The sequence below is a fragment of the Argentina anserina genome, chromosome 1 (assembly GCF_933775445.1).
Source record: "Argentina anserina chromosome 1, drPotAnse1.1, whole genome shotgun sequence".
Lineage (NCBI taxonomy): Eukaryota > Viridiplantae > Streptophyta > Magnoliopsida > Rosales > Rosaceae > Argentina > Argentina anserina.
Window position 1 is genome coordinate 15,404,711 of NC_065872.1, and position 21,757 is coordinate 15,426,467.

General features: G+C 37.1%; 1 protein-coding gene across 1 annotated transcript; it reads right to left on the reverse strand.

Moving 5' to 3' along the window:
• Window positions 1-162: 162 nt before the first annotated feature.
• Window positions 163-8,018, reverse strand: LOC126802719 (uncharacterized). Its single transcript, XM_050530396.1, has 5 exons — window positions 7,843-8,018; window positions 2,801-3,491; window positions 2,539-2,683; window positions 700-2,429; window positions 163-606 (listed from the first exon to the last, which is right to left on the reverse strand). The coding sequence occupies exons 1-5, from the start codon at window positions 8,016-8,018 to the stop codon at window positions 163-165; spliced, it is 3,186 nt and encodes a 1,061-aa protein (XP_050386353.1).
• Window positions 8,019-21,757: the final 13,739 nt, after the last annotated feature.

The window sequence follows — 21,757 nt, forward strand, 5'->3', positions numbered from 1 at the left end:
ATGAAGAAACTTCATTAAGGCAAAAGCCTAAACTGAACCCAGTAAACCTGGGACTCACAAAATACAAACAACAAGGGTAAATATCTCAACTAGGATAAGTAGACTAGTGATTGAGATCAATCCCTGTAAGAACAAAAGCAAAAATGAAATTCTAACAACAAATCATGCCATCGGCGGAGTTGGCATACCATCATTTCTCAACACAGAAAAAAGAGGTCGTGGTGGTCGGTTAACCCATCTTTTCAGACCCACAGTCTCGTCGGCAAGCGTGGCAGGTCGGTGAGCAGCGCCATTTGCTTCACGGGGAGCCCAGCTCCAAATGCAATCACTGATTCCATTGCTCAGAGACCAAATTCGTCTAAGAATAGGGTAAATTCTCCAGCAATTGTTTGACTTATACCTTAAACCATCAATCACAGTCTTTGAATCAGATTCTATAACAAATTTATCTCTTCCTTGAGAGACTGCCAAATTGACACCCATCAGTACAGCTTCAGCTTCCGCTTGGTCACACGAGAGGCAAGAACTAGTGGCAGCTAATCCCTCAATAAAACGACCCGACTCGTCACGAACGACAACACCCAGACCAGCAAGCTTGTCTTTACTCTAGGCAGCATCACAATTAAATTTCAGATAATCAGGAGGTGGAGGAGCCCATGATCTCAGATACACTCTCTCTTGCTCCATTGGATGAGGTACATGTATGACTTTAACTTCAATGAACTCAGTAGCAAGTTTGATTGCTTGATTGATGGTGAACATAGGAGATAAAGGGGTACCTTTATACACATAATTGCATCTAGCCTTCCATATCATCCAGCATATAGAGCTGCACAAAGAGAGAAATACATCCTTTTTTCTTGCGTCTCTAAAACTATTAGATAAAGAGTAGAGCCACCGATCAAAACTAGTAATCATTGCCTTATCAATTCTTAGTCCCAGCGGTGAGCCAAACCATACAGTAGCAACCCAACTGCATAATAGAAAAAGATGCTCAAACGATTCCTCATCCTGTCCACAAATAGGGCAAAGAGGAGTTTGTACCATTTTTCTCTTGTAAAGATTGAGAAAAACAGGACCAACTCCTCCCAGTACTTGCCATAGGAAAAGCTTGATTTTTGGAAGAGTATGGAGTCTCCAGATAAGCTTCCAGGTAGTACAATTAACCAAATGTGAGCCCCTCGCACTGTCAACATTCCTAGTAGCAAGTGCATGGATGTTTTGTAGCCAATGGTACCCAGATTTGACCGTGAAAACAACATTCTTAGTCCACGGCCATATAAATCTATCCTTGCCATCCACATTCCCAATTGGTAAACAAGCAATTCTAGCAGCAGCCTCTCCACTAATGATGTGTTTCACATTGTCCAAATACCAGGAATGAGTATCCCAATCAATGAGTTGATTAACTAAAACAATGTCAGTAGGAGCAGTGACTCCATTTATTAAAAATCCATCATGAAGATCAGGAGGAGGTTTCCACTTATTCCCCCAAATATTAATGGACTGACCATTTTCAACCTGCCAACAACCCCCCTTAACCAAAAGGTCCCTAGCCTCAATAATACTTGCCCAACTCCATGAAGCTCTATATCCCTTAGTAGCTTCGAAAATAGAACAGTCAGGGAAATATCTAGCTTTCATAATCCTTGCCCAGAGCGAGTCAGGTTCTTGTACTAGTCTCCAACATTGTTTTGCTAAAAGAGACATGTTCAAAATATGAATATCACGAAATCCCAAACCACCATCGTCTTTTGGTTTGCAGAGAAAATTCCAACTCTTCCAATGGATTCGGTTACTGGTATCATTCGAACCCCACCAGAAATTACCTAGAACCAAGTTAATTGACTCGCACACACCAATGGGAAGCTTGAAACATGACATAGGATAAGCCGGGATAGCAGTGGCAACCGCTTTAATCAATACCTCCTTACCAGCCCAAGAAAGTGTTTTCTGTTTCCATCCGACCACTTTTTTCTTCACCCTATCCATTATATAACCAAGAGCATCTTTCTTTGATCTTCCCCATAAAGAAGGCATTCCCAAATACTTACCAGGATCAATAACAGGAGCGAAGCCCATCATCTCGCTGATCAACAATACCATTTGCTCCGGAGTATTTGGAGAAAAATAAACACTGGATTTCTCAACACTAATCACTTGTCCAGATGTTGTACAGTAGGCTTTAAAAATAACCAGCAACTGCTTTACATTACTCAGTGTCGCCTTGATGAAGAAAAGAGAATCATCAGCAAAAAACAAGTGGGAGAGAGTAGGGCTCTTCCTAGTGAGCTTGATTCCCACCAAAGATTCCTCATGAACAGCTTTAGTCAATCTCACTGATAGAACCTCACTGATAATCAGAAAAAGATAAGGGGACAGGGGGTCCCCTTGCCTCAGCCCCCTTGTTAGATAAAAATACCCCAGCCCTGCCATTAAGAACAATCGAGAAAGACACCGAAGTAACACAAGCCATAATAATATTCACCCAACTACGACAAAATCCAAAGTGAGATACAGCAGCCTCAAGGAAATCACATTCAACACGATCGTAGGCCTTATTCATGTCTAATTTCAACCCCAACTCGTGATTTCCACCCTCCCTCTTTAGCTTGAGATAGTGGTAGGCCTCATGAGCAACAAGCAAGTTATCTTGTATTTGTCTGCCGGGAACAAATGCATTCTGATTTGGAGATATCAAGATAGGGAGACAAACTTTCAACCGGTTGGTAAGAACCTTAGAAAGTATCTTGTAGGAGTTATTACACAAACTAATTGGTCGAAAGTGTGAAGTCATTACCGGATTCTCAACTTTTGGAATGAGGACAATATTCGTCCTATTCAACTCTTTAAGACAAACCTTTCCTGCAAGAAAATCCACCGTAGCAGTAGCAACTACATCTTTAACTATACTCCAATATTTGTGGTAAAATAGACCCGGAAAGCCGTCAGGTCCTGGAGCCTTCAAAGCCCCCAACTGAAAAGTCACCTCCTTAACCTCTTCAATAGTAACCGGGGCGATAAGCTCAGCATTCAAAGACTCAGTAACAGAAGGCATCACCCCCACCAAAGCATCACCCCACTCTCTATTACTTGAAGTAGTAAATAACAGTTCGAATTGCCTTTCAAACTCCACTCTAATTTTGTTTTCACCAGATAACCAAATACCAGAGTCACATTGAATTTTCAAGATCTTGTTTCTCTGCCTTCTTTGTAGAGTGGAGAGATGTAAGAAACGCGAATTTGAATCCCCAGCTTGTAACCACTTCACCCTAGACCTCTGATGCCAAAACTTCTCCTCCCTAGACCAAAGAGAACTAAGAGCAGCTGATACTTCTCTCTGTTCCTCTATGCTGGTAAGAGAATGATTAACTTGAAGATCATCCAGTGTAGTAAGACACTGCTTGATCTCCTCTTTGATACACTTTGGAAACTTTTGTCTGCTCCACTTTTGAATCTTGTACTTGCACCTATTCAAATTGGCCTTCCATCTGCCCAAGTTAGTACATGCTGGTTTTGGTAAACACGTTGGTTTTTATTAGCAAAAATCACATGTCTTCTTTGAGCAGAGAGAAAAATAATTCGCAAACTAAGAGGTACTGTGGTTAGGCCAAAAGCTGAAGAATAACATTAGAAAAACCCGATCCTTATTTTTATTCGTTATCTTTCTTCTGCTTTCCAAGTTTCCATGATACATTTCTATATAGCTATCCTTGTAATCAAAGTTCAATTTTAAACTTGTCTTGTAGGGAAAATAGAATTATCTAACTCATTTTATTGATAATCCCCTTTATATAGGGGTCAAGATTACAATAGAAGTAAATTGTAATCACAATGGTAATTAAGGCTACATAATGGTGATTGATCTGTTATATCCATTGACCATAAACGTCATTAACTCATTCCTTTATTTGTTTTAATGAATGCACACTAATGGTGTTTTTCCTTCAACACTCCCACTTGTCCCGAGTCGAAGATATAATGGTGCATACGGTGTTGCCACATTAAAAACATTGTCAAGTAACAAAACCCAATGGGAGAAAACAAAACCTTGGTCGAAGGGGAAAATAGCACAACACACCTATTACATTTGAGATTAAAATATATGTGCTAGACTCCCCCTTATGTCTGCACCTCCCTTTGATTTTTATATTAATCGTGTGAGCTTTGATAACTTTTGCATATTTACTTTAAGCACATCTGGCGACAACGTAGATAATGTTCATCTTTACCATGTCGTTTTCTCTTTTCTGTATAGGGACTAAATAAGCCTAAACTTTTAGGTATTGTTGTTGTGTGAGCGCAAAGCTATACAACGAATGAGAGGTCAAGTCTTGGATATTGTGTTAAGTGCAATAATACATCTTTGCACTTGTATAGGGAATCTCATTTCCCAACACTTATTCGTCATCTTTCAATTAGACGAAAATGGATTTATCTTTAAAGACTTCGACTGATCATAGGAGTTATGGAAGCCTCACTTTTAACCTTTAGAGTGCTTTAAAGCCGATTGATGGTTAATCATCAATATTACAGTCCTCAATATCCATTTTGAGACTATGTCTTCCCAATTATCTTTTTCATTCTCGATTTCGGATTTGTAATGGCGACATCTTTTTAGTTCATCAAAAGACTATGCAAATCCATATTGAATACGCAATGACATAATTCTTTTGATCCCTATTCCAAAACAAGTATTTATTTTGTGCACATTTCAATTCCTTTTGTAGCGTAACGTGGTCTAGTACCATTTCTTGGGTGAATAAATTCTGTTTTATGACTTTCATGTATATCTCTTAATTTCGATCCCAAATAGAGATATCTTGTTATAACATTCATAAGCTGCATTTATCAGTTTTTCAGAAAACTACTAAACATATAAAGTAGTGGAATGCAATGACATCCATTACGAGAATATCTCATTGTGGTCAATTACAAATGAATATTTTCTCGTAGTTGATTCCAGTGCGTTTAGTGAGAGACCTTGCGCCATAAGCTGAGTCTATACTCTTAATTCTCATACGCATCATAACAAATATATATGATAGGGTTTATACTTGCGGTGTCGGCTTCACCTGCCCAAATACATATCTCTTTGTTAATGAACTTTAGTTCATGCTGGATTGCTTCTTTCCATTAGGCCAAAATTACTACGTTGGTATTTCTCAACGAAGTATGGTTCGATATTAAGACTCAATATCTTACATCCTCATGTGGTTTGTATTTGTAGAGATCTCTATATATTCAAGGATTTGTTCTAACATCTGAGGCGTCCCCCAATGATTACCAACATCCAGGAAATTCTCATGTGGTAGATTTGAGATTATGGATCAATGGATCAAATTGTGCCAAACTCGCTTTCTTGGAGAGCAATGGCCTATGACACCATTTATGCCACTTTATGGTGTTAACATGTCACCCTATGGCGGCAACGCAATGCCAAATTCCTTTTGGGTGGCGTCATGTCCTCTTCTTAGGGCATTGAACCTTGCAAGCATATTGGCAGCTAATATCTGTGATCTCATCACTTTGTGCAATAGTGGGGATCAAGATGAGACACAGTGGGGACAAACCACAACAATTCATGTCGTTCCAGTTGAACATTCTTTGTTCTTATCTCCCCCTAACGACGGGAAGACTGTCTCATCAAAGTGATATTCCACATATCTAGCGGAAAAAGAGATCGTTTGTCAAAGTTGCAATATAGCGGACTATATGGATGCTCGTCTCCAATAAGAACACTTGTTCACATTAATTGGCTTCACCATTATGCGATGTGGCATCGCAATTTGGCACGTAGGTTAATCTAGTGGAGCTCAAGGATTGTAGATCCGTATCAATCCTGGCGAGCTCAATTATTTCGATCATTCGATGTTATGGATTGTAATTCCTTTGACAATGATTAAGGTGATAGCCAAGAACTAGTGAGTAATAAATTGTATCTACAAAAATTACATTACCCTAAACGGAAATATTGGTGCACATTACCATTTACCAATATCAAGACTAGTACTTTAGTTATTTTCCGTGAGACCAAGTGGATTTGTAACTAGCATAAGTAACATTAGTTTCAATAGTGAATGGTGTGATGACACGTGACCAATGTGTCGACACCTCAACCAACACCATAAAATATTTAAAGTGTTCGCAAGTTGGTTGAATTAATCCACATAATTTTCGTTGTATTCAATCCTTGAACACAGTGAGAATACATGTCTTTTGCATAGGATGATCTCAATCCAAATATCTTTAAGAGATTTATAAGATTTGAATGATTAGCTTTACATACCTAATCACAATGGATATAAGAATCATAATATGGTGTTAGTGCATATACTTGTGCATCAAACATTTCACGGTTACATCTTAGGGGATCAACGAAATATGAGAATGAAATCACATTTTCAATTCCTCCATAAAATTATATTTTAAGGATTTTCACAGTTTGTTGTTTCTTTTGTTCTTGCTTTTATTTATCCAAAATATATGAGTGTCCTGGTGTAACTCCTCTAATATATAGACACACATATCACGACCTGGGTATCCCAATAAATCGTGTCAAATCCCAAATATGTCAAAATCCCGAAGGTCAATTTCTTTTGACGTTGTTGGATTCAATTTAGCAATTACATATATACTTGCTAGATAGACATATAAACTTCTCTAATTCTCGATTACATCCGCAGTCATTAGAGATGATGCAAAGGAAGTCAATTATAATCTCACTAATTCTTTTCACATGAAATAGTTGTTGACATAAAAAAAAATTAAAACGTATAAAGGTTCGATTGTCTCTTGTTGGCTCTTGTTACATAAAATGTCAATGAAGTATAATTTGATAAAATTGTAAAACGATATCTCCATCTTATAATGCATGTACATTTTGAATCATGAAGGATTATACATTAGTCAACATTATTGATATTATTATATATGTCCTACTATTATTCTTCAGTACTACTACTGTGGAGTTTGCATTTCTTTACATCCAGTTATTCATGTCATACTAATATTTTTTGTGAAGTTGCTTTACTTTATGCGGTATTTCTCAAAGTCAAAATATTAAAAATAGAACCACATATATCCCGATTAATATTCGAATATTCTCATCATTTCATTGAGAAAAAGTCGTAACCTTGGTTGTGTATCAACGATTGCATCAAGGTCTTATCCAATCCAAAGGTACTTCAATACCAAAGTATAATGAAATTTTAGGCATATATAATAGTCATTGTAATTATATCTTAGAAAATTAGTGTCAGACTGTAATTGAAGTCTGAAACATTTTGAATGACCTAGATTTGTGTCGCTCCTAAAATTGAGGAGTTTTCTCCTTATAGTTTGATTTTGAATATACTTTTTCAAATTGTCGTACTCTCATTATTCTATACTCATTTTGCAAGAGAGCATTTCATTGCTCATGTCATATCCCCTATGCATTTATCAACCAGTACATTGTTATCAATTACCATTGATCGATTTATATAAACCTGCATTCATAATATTTGCCCATTGTTTTAGGGTTATTACTTCTTTATTATCCATAGTTCGTTCTAAGAAAAACTTTTTTTCTGAGAGACATTTATTTGTCATTCAAGATTTTAAGTATACTTGCAAGTTACGTGCAGGAAAACATGTTGCATAATTCAATCATGGTTGAGCCTTGGTTGGCTTGTAGGGGGGTTGGTACTCAATTCTTCAAAGTCCAATATATGAAAATCATGTTCTGTCGCAGATCCGAGTCGCGGGATCGTCGGGTCACAGCCGATCTCGCCGATCTAGGTTGAGCACAACGTCATGCGATCGGGGTGCTCAGGACGAGCATGGCTCGGTTCGAAAAACCTGATCGAGAGTTGGATAGCGTCGTGTAGCGCTAGGCCGTAGTCACCAATTATGCCGCCATTCTGGGTTGGACAGAGATATATGGCGGTATCTTGGGCGCCGGAGGAGGCAAGAGGGGCACAACAGCGATCTGAAAGGCCTAGATTTGGGGCGGCTTCGAAGATCTCCGATTCCATCAGTCGTCGAGTCGACACGAACACCGAGTCTAGGCACGTACGGCGAGGCTGCGGCGCTGGAAATCATCGGGATAAGGGATGACATTCGGTTGCTTCAAGGCATCAGCGGAGCTAGATTGTCGCCTGGGCTAGAGAACGACACCGATGCAGATCAGAGAAGATGGATGAGTGCCGAGAGAGATTGTTTAGGTGCCCTCTGAAAAAAAAAAAGGATTTCTGCAATTTTTTTTCTTTCCGCATAAAAATTTTCTTCTTCTTTTGACGGATTTTTTCATGGCTTTTTCAGAAAACTAGGGTTTTCTGTTTTTTCATTTTTGCTAAAAACTCAGATCTAAAGTAAAAGTGTTGATAACGTGTTGTAGGAAAAATGAAATGATCTACTCATCTCATTGACAATGACAATCCCCTTTGTATAATAGTCAAGATTACAATAGAAGTGAATGGTAATTAAGGCTACATAATGATGATTGATCCGTTACATCCGTTGACCATAAACGTCATTAACTCATTCTTTTATTTGTTTTAACGAAGGCACGCTAATAGTGTTTTTTCTTGAACACTTTGATCATTTTCTTTTATCTTCTTTGTGTGAGTAAAGAGCACTCTGAATAGCGGCTCTGATGGCTCGATAAAACGAAAAATGTTGCTTAATGTCATCATAGATAGTGGCATGTCATTCTTGTTATTCTTTTTCATTTCTATTCTTGTCCTTGTTTTAGTGACTAGTGTGGGTTTTCTTTTTGTGCCTAAAATGAGGCACGCGCGTACACACACATATATAAATTCTTATCTAGTTTGAATATTCACATTGATTTTACTTTCTTTTTTTTTAACAAAAACATTCAAAATCTAGTCTATTTCACTGAATTGTTGTCTACATCAATAGCGCTCTTACAACCTATAATCCTCTCATCCTCTTATTATATTCTATCTCAAGAAAGTTTTACTCATAGTTAAAATATCTTTTACAACCAGCTAAACTAAAAACTCCTCAATCGCAATTATAACTCCACACATCGTATCTCTACATCAATACCTCTTACAAACTATCATCCTCTTATTCTTATCTATCACAAGAAAGTTACTCGCAGTCAAAACATTTTCCAAAAGTTCTTCACAGTTAAGCAACAACTTCAGGGTGAAAAGATCAAAGATCCATTTACTGTTGGTGGCCAAATGCGTGGGGACTAGATCCGCAATCCCGTGGATGAATGAAGAGACGCATGAATGTAAACATCTATTGTAGTTATAATTAAAACAAAACTTTTGTCATCATCGATGAATGAACAATGAATTAGTTGTAACTTTAGTTTCTTAAATTAATTGTAGCTTTTAGTAGAATTTCATAGTTTATGGATTTTGATCATATCAATTAAGTTCGGTACAAAATGGCTGGCCTAGGGACTTTATGTTGTAATCTAGTTTTCTTCTCAAGAAAAAAATTATGGTTTTTTGTCCTGTACCATGACTTTGTATTATGAAATCAGATTTGTATTCTAAATTCACTTAAAAGAGTCCATATTTCAAGCTTTTTTGTTTGATGATGGATGTTCGCTGTTTGGAAAGCTTCTCCTACTACCAGTAGGATTCTTCAAAATTTTGTTTTATCTAGTTTCTAGTAAAAATATTCGCATATTTGATGGCTCTACAGTCTCTACTAGCTAGGAACATATTTATACAATAACAAATATTTAGCACAAAACTTTTAATGAGGAGATATATATCTTGGAAATAATTCAGATTGTTAGCAAACAAATCGTACGTTTTGTTGAAAAGAAGCATATAAGCATGTAAGCATACCAAATTTTGTATCCTGAATTCCATTAATATAGAACTAAAAGATAAAAATAATTGTTATTTACCCGATGGGTGTCGATGATAATAAATAATTAATGTTATAGGAGAATTACTTTCCGTAATCTTCATGTGTATCTTGTCTTAATTAGTATATGTTAGTCTAGATAAGGAATGATATATAATCTCTGAATCTACGGGATACTCAATGTAATTTTCATATAAAGGCTCCATTACCAATGAATAAAGATGATGTTTCTCCATATTTAGATGTGTATTGCATTCTTCTGTAGCACGTAGTTTTAACCCTGAGTTACTAGGTCTAGACTCTAGAACCCTATTTTTCAAAAAAAAAATTCCTTCTGTCATGAAAATAATTCGACAGAAGAAAACGAAAAAATAAATTCTTCTGCTGAAAAAAAAAATTGCAGAAAAAAAAACAGAAATCGGATATGGGCACCCCCTTTCTCCAACCTGTTTCTCGTCGAGAGACCAAGTGCCGTCGAGTCGACAACTCAGCCTAGTGCGCACGACCCTTTCATCGGGGATTTTCAACATCCCTTTACTTTTCAACCCGATTCTTTCGCTTCTCAAGTGGTATACATGGATATGATTCTCCTGATGCTGAGTTTTAGGAGCGGCTGGGAGTGCTGCTATTACCATCTGTAGCCGTTGTGTGTAGCTACAAAGTTTGAAAAAAAATGGGACAAACATAGGTTTGTGACAAAAATTGTCGCCTATACCATTGGTTTGTGACATAAATTGTCACTTATACCATTGTGATGGAATTTGTCACGGTTTATTGAATTTAGTTACCATATTTTGGGACTTGACCTACAATCCAGTACTTGGAAGTTGTATCGGACTTTGATACATACCGAATCTTCCCTCTTGTTAACCGCAACATGCGCCTGCAATTTGGGCTATTCATGTTGGATGTGTTTATACACCTGGTCCAGATTAAATTTTTAGTTCAACATCATTTCATTGAAAGACATAAACATTATGGTCAAAATAAACAAGAGCGAGATATGACAAGTTCTTGAAACAAGAGACTTATTATATGGAAGAATATGAGAATATCTTCTCACAATTACGGATTTTTAAAGCAATTAAAATATTGTGGTTATAAAATGAAAAAAAAATGAAGCATAAATGTTTTAGTTAATAGTCTGAATGACTATAAATCCGTGTATTTTCTCAAGATTTTGTGAATGTATTCACCGCACAAGTGTGAGTATAGTTACTTAGTCATTACACCTTGAATTGATTTCATGATCAAGATCTCAATCCAATTGTTGAATATAAAATTATTATGTAATTCAAGTAAACGAACATACGAGAATGTCTCGATGCATTTATGGTTTCATTACCAAAAACAATATGTTAATGCAATGTAATGCATTGCATCTACATGGCACTACCTACATAAGCCCATGGTTTTAATTGTGGTATTTATAAGGCTTAAAAATCATGTTTATTTGTTTTTTGGAATTTTACTCAAAAAAGTGTCCGAGTTTTGTTTTACATTAGATTATTTTTAGGTAGTTCTAAAAGTCACCTTTGTGAGACTAGTAAATGGACCACATGTTCCTTAGTTTTAGAGTGAATTTTGTTGAGGTGTCTTAAGGTCAATAGTGAATTTTCGGGAAAAGAGGAGAGACACAATTACCCATGCATAATATACTGGAAGTTGAACACAAACAGAGGGGTTGGCGAGAGATTCAAGTATTGAGTCGGGTTCTAGACATCATGTACCGTTTTGAAATTCACGAAAAGAAATCATCTGTAATTTGGAGGGAGACATTTGCTACGTGTCATTCTTAAAATTATGTATCTTGATAATCACTCTTGAACTTTTAGTTCTAGATGTTTTTTTTTAATTATTGGAAGTTGTAATTTTGGTTTAGTTTTATGTAAAGTGTAAATATGAGAAAAGACGGAAATTACAACAAAAAGTCACTTGGAGAACCAACACTAGAGATATTTAACTAAATATATAGATGTTGAGGCCTCAACGTGATAAAAATGACAACTTTATTGTCAATGTTGTAATATGATTTATATACTTTGCCATGCATATATAATTATTTCCTTGAGAAAAAACTGTAAGGCGATGGCTATAGCTTTGTCTCTTTATCCAAGTGACCTTTCTTTTTTCTCATCTGCTTATTTCTCAACATGATGTTTGGAGTATTGACTTGAAACTCTAATTGCAATTCGTGCAATACCAATGTATTGTTCTTGTGGCACCTTCACCAGCTGGTCAAATAGTGAGCGGTCTCTTAGAGCAAATCCACCAATGGATTAAAAACATGGGTTGGATTAGTTTTTGGGACTCGAAACATGATCCAGCATGCTAAATTTGGTTGGGGTAATTGGTAGGTCACCTAACTCGGTAATTAGTCATCTTATTAATCTCATTAGTGTATTGTTAAACAAAAAATCAAGGGCTAATTTAAATGAGTAATATATTAGTCCGGGCTGAAAATTAGGCTAATCCAAAATAAGTGCATTTGCTTTTAAGAAAGTACCTTTTTGATGACTATGATGATGACTCTAAAATTTGTTGAGGTAGAGGATAACTGTAAGTTGAACAAGGATCACGTAAGTTTCGACAACCCCTTGGGAGATTCTCACCCACGTTTCACTTGTGGAGAAGCACTATCTGAAGGAATGCAAAATCTTAAAGTCTAATGGGTTGATGAACTCCAATATATTAGAATCTAAGAGTGGGCATAAATACCCATAATCCAGAACCCGTTCCGAAATTTACTGGGATGGGGTTGAAATCTAGAAACGTTATTCCCATCCCGTTTGATTTTGGTGGGACTAATAATCCAAGTCTCATACCGCTTTTAAATGAAAATTTGTAATTTCTAAATTTTTATGCCGAAATAGAATTTATTTAAATTAATAAGAACTCCAATGCTAAAAATATATGTATGATAAGGACAATTTCTAATACTTTGTAATATCCTATGCATTTCTTTTGTTTAACATTGTTGAATGTTGATAAGAAAATCAAAATTATAGATTTTTATTCAAGATCAGGGACGGTCAGACTTGACTTGTCATATCCCGATCCTAAGTGGGATTAGGATTAAACTTAAAAAATGCAAGATCTGTCCTGAGTTTAAAGAATAGAACAAGACACGGGATGAACTAGCCCCGCTAGTCAAAATAATGTCATTATGCCATAAAGTATGCTCCTCGGGCAACAATAATACTCCCAGACTCTCAATATTGTCACGTCGCGCTAACAAAGAGGGTATTAGGCTTCTGTGCTATTGTCGACTATACCACATTGCCTCCCAGGCGGAAAATGGATATCACAAGATATGGTTCTCAACTATATGAAAATAAATCGATAACTCTGCTAGTCCCCTCTTCTAGCTTCACATACATGTGAGACCACTACTTCATCCCCTCTCTTCTAGTGACTCCATATATCTCATACCGTCACCATAAACTATTCTGAAACATCACCCCGAGTCCCACTTGTCAACATATATCTAACACCCTTTTCGGACCCAAACTCAACGCCCAAAGCCAACCAATCAAACTAACTGAAATAACGACATCCATAACCCGGACGATCACACGGTATCCATCATCAATTAAAACAATCACATAGCAACCAACATTATCAACAATAGAAATTTAACCGATAATTTATGAAAATAAAACTGCATGCATATATATATATATATAAAGAAAGTCAACTCACTGTATGGCTACTCTTGCCGGTGCTCTGAGCTCCCCACAGACAGAGTGTCCTCTCGGTCTCAATTGGTTGCCGGAGTAGGGAGTTCTCCTCACTCTTTCGAAATAGGATATAAGCTTTGTTTCTGAAATTTTGGGCTCCAAACAGCTCGAATTGAGTCACCAAACCACCATAGAATTGTAGAGGAAGAAGAGAACTTTCCAACGACATCTAATGTGTCCAAATTGGAGGTCGAATGGCAGAGAACGGGGAGGAGGAAGCTCTGGTGTCCAAAAGTGGAAAGTGTCACGTGAACAGTACCCGATCGGGCAATTTCATATTTTTTTTTTCCATTTTTCTCCTTTAAACCCCTTATTTATACTATTTTTCAAAAATGCCCCAGACCTCTTTTGATTCGAAACTTTTTCATATGAACTTTGATTTGGGTGTGCCGTGTGTCTACAAACTCATATCGACGAGTTCTATAACTTTCGTGAAGGAAGTTTTCTTGAAAAACTTATGTATGTAAAAATGTAAAAGTCAACTTTTAGAGTCGTTACACTTGGTACAACTTTCGATTTTAGTAAAAAATAAAAGTAAAACCGTAAGGAAGGGTAAAAGGTTCGGGTCGTATCACCATTCCCTTGGTTCTTGACGATTTCATTCACGTGCAACTATGGGAAGGGACTGGCATAAGACATCATTTTGGTGATCAGCGGTCTAAAGCCGACATCAGTGATCGTTTTGAAGCTACAAAATGTGGGACGTGTCATGTGTGCTATTATTGTTGAGGTTGGATGTAACACTAGTCAAATTTCCTTGCTTACATGTTTTTCTTGGTGCCTGCATTTTTGACTGGCTAGAGAGGGATCTTCACTGCCCCCTTTGCCGATACGTATATCCGCCTGCACTGGCACCAAGGTTTGATGCATAATACACAGCTAGGAGCAAGGAATCCGGATGTTGCATTCAGGCATTTGAGCTCACTTTGGTTGTGTGGCTTAGATATATCTCTTTTGTAGCTTTGTAATTTAAGATGTAAACTTTGTGTCATGTAGTTAGTTTTAAACACTGGTGTTTTCATTCCGAGGACTAATTCCTACAATCAGTTTTTCAGCCCAGTTTTGGTGGTAAATATTCATTTCATTAGAGTTCAGACTTCAGACAGAAAAAGGTTTGAAACATTGATGGTCAGTACATATTTTTTTGATTTGATAATACAAACAGTAGTAAATCTTACTACGGTCTTTCCAGATTATGTATTTTGTGTATGATAAGAAACTGGCAAACTGCATGCAAGGAAATTCTGGGGTTTGCTTAATGATATATGAAAGTGAAATAGACCATTATTTTTTTTTGGTTACAAGCGAGGCTCAAAGAGCCTAAACAAAGCGGAAAGAAAAAGTAAAAACTATCTAGAGCACGAAACTCTCCTAGCCCTAGTAACAGCAGCAAGATCATCTATGTAGAACTGGGCAGTATGAACCAGAGGATTGTCAAAAGTAACAAAACCCTTAGCATGATTAAGGCTCATTTTAGCTAGAGAATCAGCCATCATATTTGCTTCCCTAAATATGTGAACAATATAGGTAGCATTCATGGACTTCATGAGAGCTTTTGCACCCCTGCAACAACGACCCAAGAGGGTGTAAAGAGAAATCATATTTTAAGAGCAGTTGAACAAGGATAGCCGAGTCAGATTCCACCTCAAGATTGTGGATATGAAGACTATTCGCAAGTTTCAGACCAAAGAATAAACCCCAAGTTTCAGCTTCAATAATCTCACCAGTGCCAACATTTACTTGAAAACCATTGATCCAATTACCATGATGATCTCTGATGACACCCCCTGCACCAATCCTACCAGCAGGAGAGATTCTGGAACCATCAATGTTAAGCTTGTAGAAATTTTTAGCAGGCATTGTCCAAGCAACAAATTTGTAACTGTAGACAATATCCACATGATTCTTTGCAGTAGCATTATACCATTCATCAACATAACTCCAAATAACACTTTTGGGAACAAGGGGAATGTGAAAATCAGGGTCAAAAACATGCTTGTTTCGCCATTTCCAAATAAACCAACAGATAAACATGAACAAGCTACACCATTGGACATTTCTCTGGACTAAGCTATGACACTTAAGTTGAGCCAAAATCCAACCATCCCAGTCTAAATGAAAGGAGTTAGTAATAGTACCAGGTTTAGTAAACTCACTCCAAATGGCTGCAAATCTGGGGCAGTCCCGAAAGAGATGAAGCAGAGTTTCATCCTTCAAATTGCAAATGGGGCATGTTTTGAGAGTAGTGAATCCTCTTCTGGCTCTTTGGACATTGGTAAGCAATTTTTTATGCAACATTGACCAACAGAAGGTTTTGATTTTAGGAGGAATGCATAAATTCTACATAGAGCTCCATAAAGAATTCTGCACATTAGAGAAATCAAAACCAATATTATAGGCGGATTTTACAGAAAAGTTTCCATTAGATGAAGCAATCCATATTCTGGTATCTTTGCCGCACTCCTCATAGCCAATATGGATATTAATAATATCAGAAAGAACAGATTCAAGGACAAGAGTTGCCAAGAGATTTTCATTCCATCCAGTGTCATTTCAAGAAGTACAAATCGGAGCAGTAATATCGATAATAGCATGAGGAAGGGCATGATGATATAAAGCTTTAGAATAAAGCCAAACATCAGTCCAAAAGTGAATAGATTTACCATCACCAATGCGCCACTTAATCCCTCTTTTAAGAATAGTAGCCCCAAACATAATACTTCTCCAAGTGTGAGAACAATCAGTAGGCATTTTATAATCATCATCGATAATATTAGAACCTTTGAGATATTTTTGAGTATAAATGGAATTCCAAAGACCACCATCATTTTGAAACATCCTCCAACCAGCCTTAGCTAATATAGCTTGATTCATATCAGATGTCATCTTAATCCCTAAGCCACCAATATGTTTAGGTTGACACAAAGTATCCCAATTGACCAAGTGGACCTTCTTTTTTTCCATGGTATCACCCCAAATAAAATCTATGTTCAGTTTTTCAATCTTATCACATAGACTCAAAGGCAACTTAGTTCTTTGCATAGCATAAATTGGTATGGAAGAAGTTACAGATTGCACAAGAGTGAGTCTTCCAGCCATGCTAAGGTTTTTACTCATCCAACTCGCAAGTCTATTCTGAATTTTGTCAAAGATGCCAGCATAAGTATGTTTGTCGACCCTTGAGTGAATAAGAGGCATACCAAGGTACTTGCCGAGATCACTAGTTAAGGGAGAACAACAAATACTACTAATTTCAGAAGCAAGATGTTTGCTAGTATTAGGAGAGCAAATGAGGGATTTTTCATAGCTTATGGCTTGTCCAGATAGGGAACAAAACTGATCCAGATAGGTCTTTAAAATAGAAGCTTGAGAACAAGAGGCTTCAACAAACAACATTAGATCATCTGCAAAGAAAAGATGTGATACCTTTGGCCCTGATTGTGAAGCACTAACAGCCTTCCAAAAACCAAGCTCCACATTAGACTGGATGAGATGCGACAACTTTTCCATGCACAAGATAAAAATGTAAGGGGAAAGAGGATCCCCCTGTCTAATCCCTCTTTGAGAATAGAAAGAATCAGTTAGCTCACCATTAATACATATTTGAAAGCTTGTAGAAGTAATGTAGTGCATGATTAACTTCAGAAGAGAAGGGGGAATCTTAGTTTCATAGAGGACCAGTTCGATGAAGCTCCAACTCAACCTGTCATAAGCTTTTGACAAGTCTACCTTCCAAGCAAAGAATCCAAGCTTTCGAGTGGATTTCTTAAATTTAAAGAGAAGCGCCTGAGCAATCATAACATTATCCGAAATATGTCTTTCAGGCACATAGCTCACTTGGTTAGGGCTGACAAGTTGCTGCATCAAAGGTCTAATCCGAGCCACAATAATTTTAGAAATCACTTTGTAAATGGCAGTGCATAAACTAATAGGTCTGAAATTAGTCATATGTTGTGGCCCATCAATCTTGGGAATGAGAGCAATGAGAGTGTGATTCAAACCATCCGGAATTTTACAAGAAATAAAAGCTTCCTGCACAATTCTGAAAATTTCACCAAAACAAAGCTTCTAATGATTCTGATAAAAAATGGCAAGAAAGCCATCATGCCCTGGCGCCTTTAACCCTCCAATGGAAAAAAGAGAATTCTTCACCTCCAAAAGAGAAACATGCATACAAATATTCTCAAGGTCCACTTTTTCAATGGCTGGAAATAGCCAAGGTATAACAAATCTGGTATCTTCCCAAACTGGCATAGAGAAAATATCCTTGAAGAAGTTAACAACAATATTCTTTAGAGAATCAGAATTGGAGGACCAAATGCCATTAGAATCAAAAAGGCCTTCAATCTTGTTTTGTCTCCGTCTAACAAGGGTAGTAAGGTGGAAGTACCTAGTGTTTCTGTCTCCTCCTTGTAACCAATTATCTCTAGATTTCTGTTTCCAGAACAGGCTCTCTTGATCTCTGATCATCTCATATTGCTGAATCAAGTCCACTTCTAGGTTAACTAAGAAAGGGTTGTCATATCTATCCCTGGCCTTTTGAATACCCCCAATGCGAGCAAGAAGTCTTTTTTTCTTATGGAACAGATGACCAAAGACATTTTTATTCCAGGAAGATAAAGCAATAGAAAGAGAGTTCACCTTGGACAAGAAATCACCCTCAAGAGAATTCCAAGTTGAGGAAATAAATTCAGAATATTCACAATGAGAAAACCACATAGCTTGAAATCTAAAGGGAATAGCTTTTCTATTGATGGAAATATTAGAAACAAGCTGCATTACAATAGGGCAATGATCAGACCTGATTTTGAGAAGATGTTGAATGAAAGCATCAGGAAACGAGGTTCGCCATGAACAATCACAGAAGCTCCTATCAAGTCTCTCTTTGATTTTATTGTTGCTCCAAGTATAACATGAGCCAAGAAATCCCATATCAATTAAAGCATTTCTGTTTATCCAGGCTCTAAGACCACCAGATATACCTCTAAGTGTCCCAAAATTTTTATCAACTTCGGAGACAAGTTCATTAAAGTCACCAATATACATGGAAGGAAACCCATATTTAGCAGCAATATTCTCAAAGGAAGGCCACAAAGAAGATCTGACTGTATTTGTAGGACTAGCATAAATCACAGAAAGCATCCAGGAAGGCTTACCAGGACTGGAGACTTTAACTAAGATAGACTGAGAGCACTTGTCAAGGAACTGAACCTGAGTTCTAAGATTATTCCATAAAAGCCAAATTCCACCATAAAAGCCATTAGCTTCCACAATTTTAGAATCATTAAAACCAAGATTAATCAAGGTTTTAGAAGCTCTGTGAAATTGCACTCTAGGTTCACACACAGCTAACATATCAACATTATGTAATTTAACTAAATCAGTAATAGTATCTCTGAACATTTCACTGCCAGCTCCTCTGGCATTCCAATACATTATTCTAAACATTATAAAATAATAGGGAGAGAGGGCAAAGACCCTAATTATCAGCTTCCATACCTTCTTGAATAGAAGGTAGAGAGGAATCACCAGGCATCGTACTATTTTCAGTAAAGGTCATGTCAACGAAGGTATCAGTTTCACATACAGTAGGCTTAACAACAACATTAATCTCATCAGGAGGTTTATGCCCAAAAAATCCAGAAATACCATCCCCGGAAGTCCCTGCACCAACAATATCCAAAGACAACTTCTTAAAAACGTGATGATGCTGCTTGGAGGTAGTGGCACATGCATCAGACTTTTTCTTTTGAGACTTTTTGTCCACTTTGAAACCACTAGATCTGCTAAAGTTAATAGCATCTTTCATAGGGGCTCTAGCTTCATGCTTCTCAAAAACAGAACTATTACCAGCAGCAAAATGAGCATCTTTAGTAGAGAAAATTCCAGAAGAAGCTTTGTTCTTAGAAGGACTAGGAGTCACAGTACCTTTTCCCTTAGGAGAAGACTGCATATTTTTTTGTTTGTCCTGGAAGCTTTTCCACATTTTTACAATCGGATGATTTGAGCTAGTAGTATTGTCAAAAATGGTATTAGAGATATCATTAGAGTCATCAGCAAGTTCACTTTGGAGCACAGAGAATCTGGAACCAAACTGTCCATTCTTCTTATTATTGGAGCCATCATTACCCTTCTTCTTGTTCTTATAGCTAATGAGCATCCAAGGGCCCATATCCTCCTTGATAACCTCATTAGGCATACCAGCCATGACATGATCTCCATCACTCAAATTTCTCAAATCAGCAGATGACGCTTTGGACTCAGGGGCAATAACATCTGCAGCATCAACATTAACATGAACAATAATAGAAGGGCATTTGTCTTTCGCATGACCATAACACCCACACTCAAAACAAATTAACGAAATGCCCTCATAAACAACATTGTAAGTAACATATTCAACTTCCACAAAAGGTTTCAAAGGCTTGTTAAGATCAACCTCTATGCAAATACGAGCAAATTTACCCCTGGCCTGACCTAGAGTGACATGATCAATTCTCACTACCTCTCCCAGAATTCTACCAATTTTAGGAATAGCATAATCTTTAAAGTACTTGACTAGAAGACCACATATATGAATCCACAAAGCCATTTTGCCAATAACCTCACTGAAAGGATTAAAATCAGACCTCCGTTTTTGCACACTCAAGGTTTGCCCAGCCAAAATCCATGGCCCTTCACACAAAGCATAGTTCATATCCTCTTCTAGATTAAATTTGACAATGTAAAAATCATTCGGCAGATCAATCAATTACCACCCACCTTTCACTTTCCATTTCCTACGTAGACCACGAAGCATAAAATCATAAGAATTGGTGGAGTTTGGCTTACCCATGAGCTTTACAATGACAGCCCAACGCCAATCGAAGTCGAGTTGGTTGTGAATTTTCTGTGAGAAGGAAATATTCTGACCATGTTTACCAGAACTATAAACATAGTCATCGGCAGTCATCTCAAAGTCATCAACCATCGTTTGGTGAAATCGGTCCACTGGGTTCTTGAGAGTGCTTGCATAAGTTGATTGAGGCTGGAAAGGGTGCTGGTGAACCGAAGAATCAACCTCCTCCATCCTCAAGGCTTCCAAATCTGAAAATACATCTCCTCCAACTTTGGAACGTTTTCTTTGATAAGAAAGTAAAACAGGATCTCCGCCGCTTCCCGAAGGAAGGGCGGAGAAAGTAAATGGCGCCGTCGCCACTAGATTATAGAAGAAGACCGGAAAATTGCTGGAATGAGTTATCTTCTTCTTTTTTCTGGAAGGACCTCTTCAGTTTTCACTGTACTCTCTCCTTAATTCATATTTTCTTGAAACAGACCATTATTTCCCTAAACTGATGGAATTATAACCAATCTCTCTGGGAGAGTATGAAACTATCTTTTTGTCATTGAGTGCTCTGAAATAGTCAGCTGCTCTTGTTTTACTGTTTAATGATTTGAGGCCTCATTCTGTTCTCGGTCTTACATACATCAGATGTTTCCTAATGTACCTGGAGTAGTTTTCCATAACTGTCACTCTACTGGTGTATGCATTTGTGTGTATTCATAAAGGACTGTTACCGTCAAACAAGAATAAAAGACCTATGTCCCTTAAGATTTATACATAGCTTTATTTCTTGCTCCCTCTCTTACATTTCATATATGAATTTGTTTGTTGACCTTATAATCAATCATATTTCATCTTGTCTACCTTATGTGTGTCTTGTACTGGCTTGGAAAAGTTGCAGATTGTTACTTTGTTATTAATTTTACTGCTTCGAAATTCATGACTTGTGGATTTCAGAAGGCAACATTTTAACAAATCTGTTGAGAAAACCCAGAAATTTGTTGTGTCTGGTGGAATAATAGAGAAATTTCATACTCCTTATTCCTTAATATTAGATTTAAGATATTGAATCATACCGTAGCAACAGACATGATCAGTAGTTATATAATTTGTAAATGAATGTAACACTCTTAGTACAATTTGCAATGTATAAGGTTTACACTTTTATCAGCACGCACCTTAACTCCTTAAGGGTTCTGCATTAACTTCACCTGCTTAGCACGCTTGTTTATGTGATTCACATCTTACTTTTACATGATCATGTTTTCTGTAAAATTTCCTCTTGTTAGTGATCACTGTGATCGATCAGTGGAAATATGGCTAACAATAACATTTGTATTTGTATTCGTATACG

Excerpts from the sequence above, each read along its gene's own strand:
- LOC126802719 (XM_050530396.1), bottom strand. The coding sequence starts at position 8,018 with ATGGAATCGGAGATCTTCGAAGCCGCCCCAAATCTAGGCCTTTCAGAT. Across the intron at positions 3,492-7,842 it reads GCTATCCAACTCTCGATCAG|ATGGAAGGCCAATTTGAATA; the intron begins GTTTTTCGAACC and ends TAACTTGGGCAG. Across the intron at positions 607-699 it reads TTGAAGTTAAAGTCATACAT|AGTAAAGACAAGCTTGCTGG; the intron begins GTACCTCATCCA and ends GATGCTGCCTAG.